At 37.7% G+C, this 13,434-nt stretch overlaps 1 protein-coding gene across 12 annotated transcripts in view; it reads left to right on the top strand.

Moving 5' to 3' along the window:
* Nucleotides 1-13,434, top strand: part of DLG1 (discs large MAGUK scaffold protein 1) — a 286,228-nt gene that overhangs the window by 177,141 nt on the left and 95,653 nt on the right. For all 12 annotated transcript variants that reach the window (XM_023750530.1, XM_023750533.1, XM_023750534.1 and 9 more), the window contains one exon: nt 5,160-5,304. In XM_023750530.1, coding sequence (XP_023606298.1) covers nt 5,160-5,304 — 145 coding nt within the window. The remainder of the gene's footprint in view (nt 1-5,159; nt 5,305-13,434) is intronic.

The raw sequence follows: 13,434 nt of genomic DNA, 5'->3' as shown, positions 1-13,434 counted from the left end.
TGTGTGTGTGTGTATATATATATATATATATATATATCATATATATATATATATATATCACACACATATTTTAAGGCTGTTATGCTATATGTAGTCTTTTAATACATTTTTTCACTAAATATTGTTTTATTAAGACAGTGATGGGGAACCTTTGGAGCTCGGCGTGTCAGCATTTTGAAAAACCCTAACTTAACTTTGGTGCCGTGTCACATATAGAAATTTTTTGATATTTGCAACCATAGTAAAACAAAGATGTATATTTTTGATATTTATTTTATATATTTAAATGCCATTTAACAAAGAAAAATCAACCAAAAAATTAACAAAGAAAAATCAACCAAAAAAATGAGTTCATAGGTTCACCGTCACTGTACTAAGACTTACCCATATTGTTGCCTAGAGCTGAAATTTGTCCGTTTTACCTCTACATAATATTCTATTCTGGGACTATACCACAGTTTATTTATCTAATCTTCATCAATAACTGTCTTAGCCTATGCATGTTCCCTAGAAAAGCAAAACCTGAAGCAAAGCTCCTATACTAAGTATGTGTAATGAGGTGGTGGAATCGCAGCAAAGCTAGAGTGAGTGAAAATAAAAAGTGAGGCAGAGAATGAGGGAAAGCTTATACCAGATACTATGTTTCTGAGCTGGCTATAATTTCATAAGAAAATGTAGTTGATGGCTTATCATGTAGGACAGTCTTCCAGGCAGGTCATGTGGAACCAGCTATCAGGGATAAGGAAGGATTTATCTGCTCGCCTTTTTAGTCCTCTGTCTCCTGTTAATTAGTCCATGCCCATGGGGGTTAATTTTTGGACTGTGTTACCCAATCCTCTGGGCAAATTCTAGGGAAGCCAGCTCACTCACTCTGTGGCACAGCACTTCCCCTGAACTCAGAAATGGTGGAAAAAGCTAGGTCGAGCCTTATTAGTCTAAGCAAGTCAAATATGGGCTTCTGATGTGTTACAGCTCCTACTATGTGGAACACATCAACCATGCCCAAGCCCAGTCCCTACTGCAGAAGAGGTTGAAAGAGCTGGTAATGAATGGTAGGAGACAAGGTGAGAGGAGAAGTAGCCAGGAGTCCACTAAGCAATCAGTCAAACCCTAGTGGGCAAGTAGACTGAAGTGAATCTGAAAAGACACATATATAGTGGTGAACTGGGTTATTTCTTTTCTTTTTCTTTCTTTTTTGTACTATGAATAATTCTGCTAGGAAGACTTTTTGTATGTTCTAGTACATTGTACAGGGTACAAAATTTTCACTTAACTCTTTAACTAAACGTGAAATTGAATGGATCACAGTCTATCAGTAATATTATACAAAACTATCATAATGTTTTCCAAACTCCTTGTAAAAATTTTTACATTTCCATCAGCAATATATAAATGATTCCTTTGTTCTACATGCTGTCCAGTACTGCTTATTTTTACAGCAAGGAGATGGACTGATTATTTTTTAGTTAATGATGGGGAAGAGGAGGAGCTGACCTTGAAATGCTTTTCACTAACTTATCCTGTCACAGCTATGACTTGTTACTCTTCCCCAAGCTACAACCAAAACCTTCTCATCATCACCTGCATACACACACATACTGTCTCTCTCTCTCACACACACACACACACTACAGCACTACACCTATATTTACCAGTTCAAAAGAGTCTTTTTCCACTGGGTTTCTTTCTTTTATTTTTTAATTTCTTGGATACCATGTTTTCCTTTATGGTTTCCTCAGAATCAATTTTAGTGGTAGGGAGCCAACAATTTATGTTGATTTACCATTGAGTGTGGCTTTGGTAGTCACTGTATTCTTAGTTCTCATTAATTGACACATCAAGCATATGACACACCTTCTTCCTTCTTCAAACACTTTTTCATTTTGCTGAATAGTCACCTTCTATCTTGGTATTTCGCTTACCTCACTAGTCACTTCTTCTCATTCTCATTTTGGGTGCATCTTCTCCCTAATCTCTAAACATGAAATGATCCAGACTCAGTCCTTATATTTTTTCTCTTCTCTCTTTGATTTAATGGATTCATTTGCATATGATAATACTAAGTATTGTTTTCTGAACTTGAGTTTTATTTTTACACACACACAGACACACCCTTTTTGTGCATAAATGAAATATATAAATGTTTAACATTGCTTTTGTCAAAACATTTGAAAAGCCCTGAGATTTTATCTAGTCTCCTTTTATATGTCTCCAAGAGTCATCTCAAATTTAATATATCTAATAATAAACTTCTAAGTACTTCCCCCACTCATTACCCTCAACTCCTTCTCTTTGCACATTCTTCACATCTCATTACATGGGAACTTTATCTTTCTATTTGACCAGGTCTAAAACTTTAGGATAATCCTCTTTCTTTCACACTCCACATTGAATCCCTTAGCAAATCTTGTCAACTCATTAGCTATCTAATGCTGCCTAAAAATAAAAATAAAAAAATAGTGACTAAAACAATAACAATCATTTACTTGCTTACACTTCTGCAATTTGGGTAGGGCTTGCCAGAACAGCCTATCTCTACTCCACATAGTATCAACTGGGGTGGTTCAGCTAGGGCCAGGGATCCACTTTGAAGTTGGTTGGCTCACATATGGTGGATAAATTGTTGGCTGTCAGCTGGTAGCTCAACTGGGGCTGTTAGCCAAGTGTTTAATTCTCTAGTGTCCTCTCCACATGGCTAAATTGGACTTCTCACAGGATGGTAGGTTCCAAGAGGGACATACCAAGAGAGAGCCTTCCAAGAAGACAAGCTCCAGTGTATGGCATTTATCAACCCTCTCTTTACATCAGTTACTATTATGTCATTGGCTAAAGCTAGTTACAAGGCCAAGCAAGATTCACTGTAGGAAGGGATTTTACAAGGGTATGAATACCAAGATGTATGGCTCATTGCAGGCCACCAAAGGAACAATATACCACAGCTATGTATTTCAAAATGCAAGCAGTCCTCACTATACACAATAATTTGGGACCATAAAAATTATTATGCAGCTGAAACCCTGAAAGGCAATATTAATAATCAGTAGGGAAAGTTATGGTTTGACAAAAATTTAGAAATTTTTGTCAAAACATTTGTCAAAACATGAAAACTCTCCTGTTGATTATAAAGGTACAAATTAGGACAATAAAAAGTATACTAAACCAAATATTTGTTTATTTAGTACATTCTAAATTTAAGACATTAGAAAAATTTATAGTATTTCTTTGCCAAAAAAATTTACCAAAAAGAAGAGCAATCTAAGCTTAAAGCTAGCAGAGGGAAGAAAGGAAATACTAAAGATTAGAGCAGAAATTAATGAAATAGTCAGTAGGGAAACCATAAAGAAGATCAACAAAACCAAAACTGGATTCTTTGAAAGGTTAACAAAATTGACAAACATTTAGCTAGACTTACAAAAAAAAAAAAAAGATTCATTTCTAAAAGTAGGAATGAAAGAAGAGACATAAGGGAACACTTTTATTTATGAACAACTATATGCCAACCAACACATTAGATAACTTAGATAAAATGGATAAATTCTTAAGAAAGACACAAAGTACCTCTTCTATTCACTGTTGCACTGATAGGACAACAAAGAATGAAAAAGACATTCAGATTGAGAAGGAAATGTACAACTGTATTTGTAGGTTATGTCATAATGTATATAGAAAATCCTATGGAACCTAACATAACTAATAAACAAGTTTACCAAGGTTGTAGGATACACCATCACCACCTAAAAATCAATTCTGTTTTTACACAGAAAATAGATGAATGGTGAATAAATAATTGGAAAAAAATCTCAACTTGACTATTACCAGTAGAAATACAAATTTAAATATAGCCCTGGCCGGCTTGGCTCAGTGGACAGAGCGTCAGCCTGCGGATTGAGGGGTCCCAGGTTCAATTCCGGCCGGGGGCACATGCCTGGGTTGTGGGCTTGATCCCCAGTCGGGGGGTGCAGGAGGCAGCCGACCAATGATTCTCATCATTGATGTTTCTATCTCTCCCTTTCTCCCTTCCTCTCTGAAATCAATAAAGAAATATATTTTTAAATTTTAAATATAATTGATGTACAAATTAAAATGCACAATTTTGCAGGCTCTATTTATATGGTAAATTGATAATATTCAGTGTTTGCAAAGGTCTGAGTAGAAGAACAGTTTAAATAATCTATTAAGATTGGAATGGCTTAAAAATTATAATAGAATTCCACAATGGGGTACTGTACAATAGTTTTTTAAATGAGATAATTCTTTGTGGCCCAACATGGAATGATCTCTAAGATACCTTATATTAAAAATCAAGTTGCAGAACAAAAACCTTACAGTTTCAGTTTCTTTAAAAAAACAAAACTAAAATATACCTACACACATTCCTCAATGCCCAAGAGTGTGTGGGAGCCCTAATCAAAGGATTAGGCTGGATGTTCAAGGACAATTTGCCATACGCATGTGCAAAGGCAAGGACACAGCAGTTTTACTGTATGCATTGCCCAGGCATATGTTTCTATAACCCAAATATTGATGTCACTATTTGGCAAGAACTCTCTTTTGTCCAAGTTGCTATAAGAGTGTGTTGCTGACCAGTAGGCGGCTGGCTCCTGTTTGCTGTGACTACTTTGTGAGGCCGCTTTTGCGTGGCTGCTTTGTGGGGCTACTTTGTCTGATGGCTCCTTGTTAGCAATGGCCACTAGGTCTCCAAGAAAGTCTCTTATCTGCCTACCACTTCTCATATCTTCTCTGTTTAATACCCAGCATTCAAGGGGGTACAGCCCCTAGCAGAAAAGGACTTGTGCTCCCACAGTTGGCATAATCAAGCATGATCAAGGAGGAACTTACTCCCACAATTGGCCCAGCAAGCAGGGTTCAGGAGTAAGTGCTCTGACAGAGTGGAAGGAAGAGTTCAGTCTTGGGGATTGGGAAGAAGAGGGCTAGAATCAAAATTGGCTATTTCATTAACATACATAAACAACTTCACTTATCATAAACAACTTTCTAATTTCATAGACAATAAAAATGGGTATTTTCTTTCCACACACCTTTATATTCCTTACATCAATCCCATATTTTTCTTATCTTTGATGTAAATATTTACCACCAAAAAAGCAGAAAGCAAGTGAACGTGTTTTAAAATAAATGTCTTGGTGATTTTCTTTTAGGTGAATAGTGTGTGTTTAGAAGAAGTTACTCATGAAGAAGCAGTGACTGCTTTAAAAAACACATCTGATTTTGTTTATTTGAAAGTGGCAAAACCTACAAGTATGTATATGAATGATGGCTATGCACCACCTGATATCACTAACTGTAAGTCCCTTTGCTTTCATCTATGTTATTGTTGCCTTAGATACTTTTTTTAGTCTCCTTGTAGTAAACTCTTTTTTTTAAAATCTTTATTATTGAGAGTATTACAGATGTCCCCCTCTTTCCCCGTATAGTCCCCCTCCACCCAGTTCCAACTCTACTCCAGGCCTTCACGACCCTATTATCTGTGTCCATAGGTAATGTATATATGCATATAAGATTTTTGGTTAATCTCTTCTCGCTCCCCTCCTCCCCCCTGTCCTCTGAGATTAGTCAGTCTGTTCCATGCTTCCATGCCCCTGGTTCTGTTATATTCATCACTTATTTTCATTAGATTTCTTGTTCGTTTATTTTGATTTTTAGATTCAATTGTTGATAGATATATATTTACTGCCATTTTATTGTTTATATTTTTTATCTCCTCTCCTCCTCCTCCTCCTTCTTTTTCCTCTTCCTCTTCTTAAGGATTACCCTTCAACATTTCATGTAATACTGGTTTGGTAGTGATTAATTTCTTTAGCTTTTTCTTATTTGTGAAGCTTTTTATTTGATCTTCAATTCTAAATGATAGCTTTGCTGAATAGAGTAATCTTGGTTGTAGCCCCTTGCTATTCATCACTTTGAATATTTATTGCCACTCCCTACTGGCCTGCAAAGTTTCTGTTGAGAAATCAGCTGACAGTCATATGGGCACTCCCTTGTAGGTAACTAACTGTGTTTCTCTTGCTGCTTTTAAGATTCTCTCTTTGTCTTTTGCTCTTGGCATTTTAATTATGATGTGTCTTGGTGTGGTCCTCTTTGGATTCCTTTTGTTTGGGGTTCTCTGCGCTTCCTGGGCTTGTAAGTCTATTTTTCTTTCACCAGGTAGGGGAAGTTTTCTGTCATTATTTCTTCAAATAAGTTTTCAATATCTTGCTCTCTCTCTTCTTCTGGCACCCCTATAATTCATATGTTGGTTCGCTTGAAGTCCCAGAGGCTCTTTACACTATCTTCATATTTTTGGATTCTTTTTTCTTTTTGCTTTTCCAGTTGGGTGTTTTTTACTTCTTCTTATTTCAAATCTTTGACTTGATTCTTGCGATCCTCTACTCTGCTGTTGGAACTCTGTATAATATTCTTGATTTCAGTCAGTGTATGCTTAATTTCTAGTTGGTCCTTTTTCATATCCTCGAGGGTCTCACTAGATTTCTTGAGGGTCTCACTAAATTTATCGGCGGTTTCTAGAAAATTCCTGAAAAACCTTATAAGTGTGGTTTTGAACTCTATATCCTGTAGTTTGCTTTCCTCCATTTCTGTCATTTGTGACCTGTTTCTTTGTCTCCGCATTTTTTATGCTTCCCTGTGTTGATAGAGTGGCTTTCTGTGCTAAGTGCCCTATAGGGCCCAGTGGCTCAGTCTCCCCAATTACCTGAGGTGGACACTCTTGGTGCACCCCTTTGTGGGCTTTGTGCACAGTCTTGTTGTAGTCAAGCCTTGATTGTTATAGGTATCACTGGGAGGAATTGACCTCCAGGCCAATTGTCTGTGAGAATCAGCTGTGTCTACAGTGGGAGAACTTCTGTGCTGGAGACACCCTTCTGGGGCAAGACTTGCTTCAGTGGGGCTTTAGTGCTCACTGAGTCTGCCCCCTGAGTGTGTCCCTTATGGGTCTGAGGAGTTGTAATCTGTATGGTCCCACTCTGACCACTGGTACACTGGCTCTTGGATCTCTAAGGAGGTGCTAATTTAGCCTCTGCCTGAGGCTACCCACAGGAGCTATGGAGAAATCTGCAGATTCCTCTTATTTGTTTGGGGTTTGGATGTGCCTAGATGAGGCCCAGCTGTGAAGCAATCCAAGCAGCTGTGGAGCCTTGGGCCTTCTTTTGGAAGTTCTGGGTCTCTCTGACCCAGCTGCAGTTTGTTAGATAATTTTCAGATTGCAAAGGGCCAGGCCTTTCATATGCCAAAGCCTCTATGCACAGCTTGGGTGGGGCGGGGTCTCAGGGAATCAACAGGGCGGAGCAAGCAGCTATGGCTGATCCTCAGTCCTACCCTAAGAGGCCCCGCGTCTCAGTGTCCCGGTAATCACTGCAAGCACCTCTGAGAGAAAGCCACCCTGGAGTTCCGACCGATGCCAGACAGTCCAGTTTCTCCCCGTATGAGTCTGGGTCCCCAGAGACTCACCCCGAACTGGAGTTCAGAGCAGTCGGGAGCTTGAGACTCCCTCCTGATTGAAAAAGACAACCGCGTTCTCAGTTGCCAGCCCTTTTCATGTGCGCCTCCGTACCTCTGTACTTTACTTCCGCACCTCCTCTGAGTCTCAGTGTGCTTTTCTCTTTCCTTCTAGTTGTGGAATTTCCACTCAGCCAGCCTTCCTGTGGTTCTGGATGATGTCCGTTTTGTCTTTTAGTTGTATTTTTCAAGTGGTTGTTCGAGGCAGCAATTTCCGGTGTTTACTTATGCCACCATCTTGGTTTCTCTGTAATGTTCTTGTCTTCTCATTTTTAATTTACATTCTCTTCCACTAGAAGACCTGTGAAACTTTTGATTTGGCCACATATCTCTTACCACTTTTACTTCGCAAGTTCTACTTGCTTCTGTCCCAAACTTGGAGTGTTTGGGAATTAATCTTGATATCTAAGGACAATAAATTAGGCTTTCTTGTTTTATAATTCTTCAGGAATCTCTTAACCTGTGATTTTGGTTTTGGAAATAGCATTGTGTTATCTGATCCTTTTGTGGGGCTGTCATTTCTCTATTAATTTTTTTAAATATATTTTTATTCATTTTTTACAGAGAGGAAGGGAGAGAGATAGAGAGTTAGAAACATCGATGAGAGAGAAACATCGATCAGCTGCCTCCTGCACACTCCCTACTGGGGATGTGCCCGCAACCAAGGTATGTGCCCTTGAACGGAATCGAACCTGGGACCCCTGAGTCCGCAGGCCAATGCTCTATCCACTGAGCCAAACCGGTTAGGGCTAATTTTTAATTCCTTAAAAATTAATTTTTAATTTTCTGTTCTTAGCTCTTGCTAGAATTACAACCTATATATAATATTTATTATTATTTAAATAAACCAATAGTTACTTTTTGGTTAGTTTTTAATTTTCACTTTTTATTTAAATTGTTTGATCGATTTTAGATAGAGAAATATCAATGTGAGAGAGAAACATTGATCAACTGCCTCCTGCATGCCTCCAATTGGGGTTGGAGCCTGCAACCCAGGCTGTTCCCTGACCAGGAATCTAACCAGTGACCTTTGGTGCATAGGACAAATTTCAACCAACTAAGCCGCAACAGCCAGTGCTGTTGTTTGCTTTTATGGTGCTTTTGCTTTATAGGTACATTTAAAAGGATAATTATAAATTGGATTGACAGATCTGAGCTAGTGTCCGGGCGTAGACATTTTTTGATACATCTTAGAGCAATTTTAGGTTCACAATAAAAATAAACAGAAGGTACAGAATTTCCACATACCACCTACTTCCATACACACATAGCCTGCCCTGTTATCAACATCACCCACCAGAGTGGTACATCTGTTACAGTTGATGACCCTACATTACCACATCCTTATCTAAAGCCCATAGTTTGCATTAGGGTTCACTTTTGATGGTGTACATTTTGTGGGTTTGGACAAATGCATGACATATCTACCATTATAGTGTCATACAGAGTATTTTCATTACCCTAAAAATCCAGCCTCCATAGTTTTGCCTTTTCCAACCATATCACATGGTTGGAATCATATAGATATAGCCTTTGAGACTGGTTTTTTTTTCATGTAGTAATATGCATTTAAGTTTCTGTCATATCTTTTCATGGCTGGATAGCCTCTTTTTAGTGCTGAATAACTCTTTGGCTAGATGTACTACATTTTATTTATTCATTCACCTATGGAAGTACATTTGGTTTCTTCTAAGTTTAGTCAGTTATGAATAAAGCTGCTATAAACATCCATGAACAGGTTTTTCTTTAGACATAAGTTTTCAACTCCTTTGGAGTAAATACCCAGGACTGCAATTGCTGATTCAAACGCTAAGAATATATTTAGTTTTATAAGAAACAGCCAAAGAGATTAAAAATGGCAGCAGAGTAGGTGGCTGCTGCGTGGACATGCTCCCACAAACAAGCTGGAATTACAACAAATATGGAAAGGCTTCCTGAATAATCAACAGAAAACTCACAGGAGAGAATCCTGATACCCAAGGACCGAAGATGGAGACCACATAGAGATTGGTAGGAGGGGCAGTGGCTCGAAAGGGCTGGCCGGGCACCCACAGACAGGAACTGAAGTCCTGGAGAGCTATCTCAGCTGTGGGGGGGTACCACTGAGAACTCTGGGATTTAATCCAAAAGCTGGGCTCTCCAGCAGAGAGCACCAAATCTGAGGAGGGTACCCACATAACGTCAGCTATGAATAGCAGTGGGTTGCTGTCTGCCAGGGAGTGGCAGCTGAAAGTTTGGGCACACTCTTAAAAGGTCAATGCACAAAAATTCCCTGTGGAGCCACCCACCTTGTGCTCTGGCAGTGGGAGGATGAAGTGGACTGGAGCTGTGAGAGCAGAACCCAGGACTGGGGATTTGGGGCATAGAGCTCAGAAGGCAGACACCCCAAGTTTCCTGCGCTGAGTCATTCCCTCACACAGCAGAGGACATCTTTCCCACATACACATTTGCCTTGCCTCGGGGCAAGACAGTCAACACACCCTATTGGAAAATACCTTGCCCTGAGGCTACTTAAGAAATTAAAAATAACAATTAGCCTCCAGGGAGAAGCAACTGCCCCACCCCATTGATAAAAACTCTCACCACACCTGAGGACGATTGCCTGGGGCTATTCGAGTCAGAATCCTATCAGTCTGTAGACAGAGGCAGTGCAGTCTCTGGAGGGTTTGAGTCTTTGTCTGATCCAATTAGTCAGAAACAGCCTTGAACACTGTCCTGCTCTAGAAATTGAGAGGTATAGAGGAACTATCTAAAACAGTGGTTCTCAACCTTCTGGCCCTTTAAATACAGTTCCTCATGTTGTGACCCAACCATAAAATTATTTTCGTTGCTACTTCATTACTGTAATGTTGCTACTGTTAGGAATCGTAATGTAAATATCTGATATGCAGGATGGTCTTAGGCGACCCCTGTGAAAGGGTCATTCGACCACCAAAGGGGTTGCGACCCACAGGTTGAGAACCACTGATCTAAAACATAATCACAAATCCAAACAGACAACTAAAATGAGGAGACAAAGAAACAACCCTCAGATGAAAGAACTAGAGAATTCTCCAGAAGAAGAGATAAATGAAGCAGAGATAAGAAATTTATCTGAAACAGAGTTCAGAGTAATGATGGCAAAAATGCTCAACAGTATGAAAAAAGATGTTGTAACTATGAAAAAAGAGTCTGAGATAAAGAATGACATAACACAAATAAAGAACATATTGGAAGGAATCCACAGCAGATTAGGGGAAGCTGAAGATCGAATCAGTGAATTAGAAGACAGAGTTGAAATATCACTTAATCAGAGAACCAAAAAGAAAAGAACCATTAAAAAACAGGTGGACAGCTTAAGGGACCTGGGGACCAGTGTGAAATGTAACAATATTAGAATAGCAGGTGTGCCAGAAGAGGCAGAAAGGGAGAAAGGAATAGAGAAGGTGAAGAAATAATGGCAGAAAACTTCCCTAACCTGGTAAAGGAAAAAGTCACACAAGTTCAGGAAGCACAGAGAACCCTAAACAAGAAGAACCCAAACAGACCCATGCCCAAACACATCATAATTAAAATGCCAAAAATTAAAGACAAAGAGAGAATCCTAAAGGCAGCTAGAGGAAAGAAAACTGTTACCTACAAAGGAGTTCCCATAAGGCTGACACCTGATTTCTCATCAGAAACTCTACAGGCCATAAGGGAATAATATGAAGTACTCAAGATAATGGAAAGCAAGGATCTGAGACCAAGATTTCTATATCCAGCAAAGCTATCATTCAAAATAGACTGTCAAATAAAGAGCTTCCCAGACAAAAAAAAGAGTTCATCATCACCAAGCTAGCATTACAAGAAATATTAAGGTTTATTGCATGTAACGTTATTATATTTAAGATCGTCTTTCTTTAAATATTAAAAAATAAAAAATTAATTAATTGATTTTTTTTTTAAAAGGAAACAGCCAGACTGTCTTTCAAAGAAGATATGATTTTGCATTCCTACTAGCAAAGTGTGAGAATCCCTGTTGCTCCATTTCCTCACTAGCATTTGATGTTATCAGTGTTCTGTATTTGGCAGTATCTGGTTGTTTTAATTAGCATTTCCCTGATGACATATGATGTGGAGTGTCTTTTCATATGCTTATTTGCCATCTGTATATCTTTTTTGGTGAGCTGTCTCTCAAGGGTCTTTGACACTTTTTTTCAATTACAGTGGACATGCAATATTAGTTTCAGGTGTACCACGTAATTAGACATTTTATATACCTTACAAAGTGATCACCTCAATAAATTTAGTACCCATCTGGCACCATACATAGTTTTTACATTATTATTGACTATATTCCCTACGCTGAACTTTACATATTTTGGCACATTTTAAATGTGGTTTTTTGTTGTCTTATTGTTAAGGTTCTTTATATATTTTGCCTAACAGTCCTTTATCAGATATCTCTTTTGCAAATATTCTCTCCCAGTCTTTGTCTAATCTTTTAATTCTCTAGATATTGTCTTTCACATAGCATAAACATTTAATTTTAATGAATTCTAGTGCTTGTCAGTTCTTTCTTTCATGGATCATGCTTTTGGTATTGTATCTAAAAGTCATTGCCAAACCCAAGGTCATCTTGATTTTCTTCTATGTTATCTTCTAGGGAGTTTTATAGTTTCATTTTTTTATGTTTAGGTCTGTGATCCATTTTGAGTTAATTTTTGTAAGGTTTATGTCTAGATTCATTTGCATGTGGATATCCAGATATTCCAAGCACCATTTGTTAAAAAGTCTATCTTTGTTCCATTGTATTGCCTTCACTCCTTTGTCAAAGATCAGTTGACTATATTTATATGGGTCTGTTTCTGGATTCCCTATTTTGTTCCATTGATCTGTTTTGCTATTCTTTTGCCAATGCCACACGGTCTTGATTACTGTAGCTTTATAGGAAGTCTTCAGTGTGAGTCCTCCAACTTAGTTCTTGTTCAGTATTATGTCAGCTATTCTGGGTCTTTTGCCTCTCTGTGTAAACATTAGAATCATTTTGACAATATCTTCAAAAAATTTGCTGGTATTTTGACTGAGTTTGCATTGAATCTATAGATCAAGTTGGGAAGAACTAATATCTTCACAATATTGAGTCTTCCTATTTATGAACATGGAGTATCTCTCCATTTGTTTAATTCTTTCATATCTTTCACCAGAGTTTTATAGTTTTTCTCACATAGATCGTATATATATTTTGTTAGATTTATTTATACATGCATATATCATTTTGGGTGCTAATGTAAGTGGTATTGAGTTTTTTATTTCAAATTCAACTAGTTATTACTGATATATAAGAAAGCAGTTGACTTTTATATATTAACCTGTATCTTTCAACCTTGCTGTGATTGCTGCTTAGTTCCAGAAGGGGTTTTATGGTCAAATTTTTTCAGATTTTCTACACAGATAATCATGACATCTGCATACAAAGACATTTTTATTTCTTCTTAATCTATGTGCCTTTTACTTCCTTTCCTTATCTTATTGCTTTTGCTAGGACATCCTTCACTTGTTCCTAATCTTAATGGTAAAGCTTCAAGGATCTTACCATTAAGTATGATATTAGCTATAGGAATTTTGTAGATTACTTTTTTATCAAGTTGAAAACACTCCCTCTATTTCTAGTTTACTGAAAGTTATCATAAATTGATATTGGATTTCATTAAATGATTTTTCTGCATCTGTTGATTCGATCATGTGACTTTTTCTTTAGTCTATTGATGTGTTGGATCATATTAATTGATTTTTGAAGGTTGAACCAGCCTTGCATAGGTGGGATAAATCTCAGATGCTTGTGGTATGTAATTATTTATACATTGTTGAATTTTTTGGTAATATTTTGTTGAAGATTTCTTCATCTATGTTCATGAAAGACATTGTTCTCTAGGGGGTTTTTTTGTTTTTGTTTTTTGT

The sequence above is a fragment of the Myotis lucifugus genome, unplaced genomic scaffold (assembly GCF_000147115.1).
Source record: "Myotis lucifugus unplaced genomic scaffold, Myoluc2.0 scaffold_14, whole genome shotgun sequence".
Taxonomy (NCBI): domain Eukaryota; kingdom Metazoa; phylum Chordata; class Mammalia; order Chiroptera; family Vespertilionidae; genus Myotis; species Myotis lucifugus.
The sequence above is the reverse complement of the archived record's forward strand: the minus strand, read 5'-3'. Positions and strand labels throughout refer to the sequence as shown.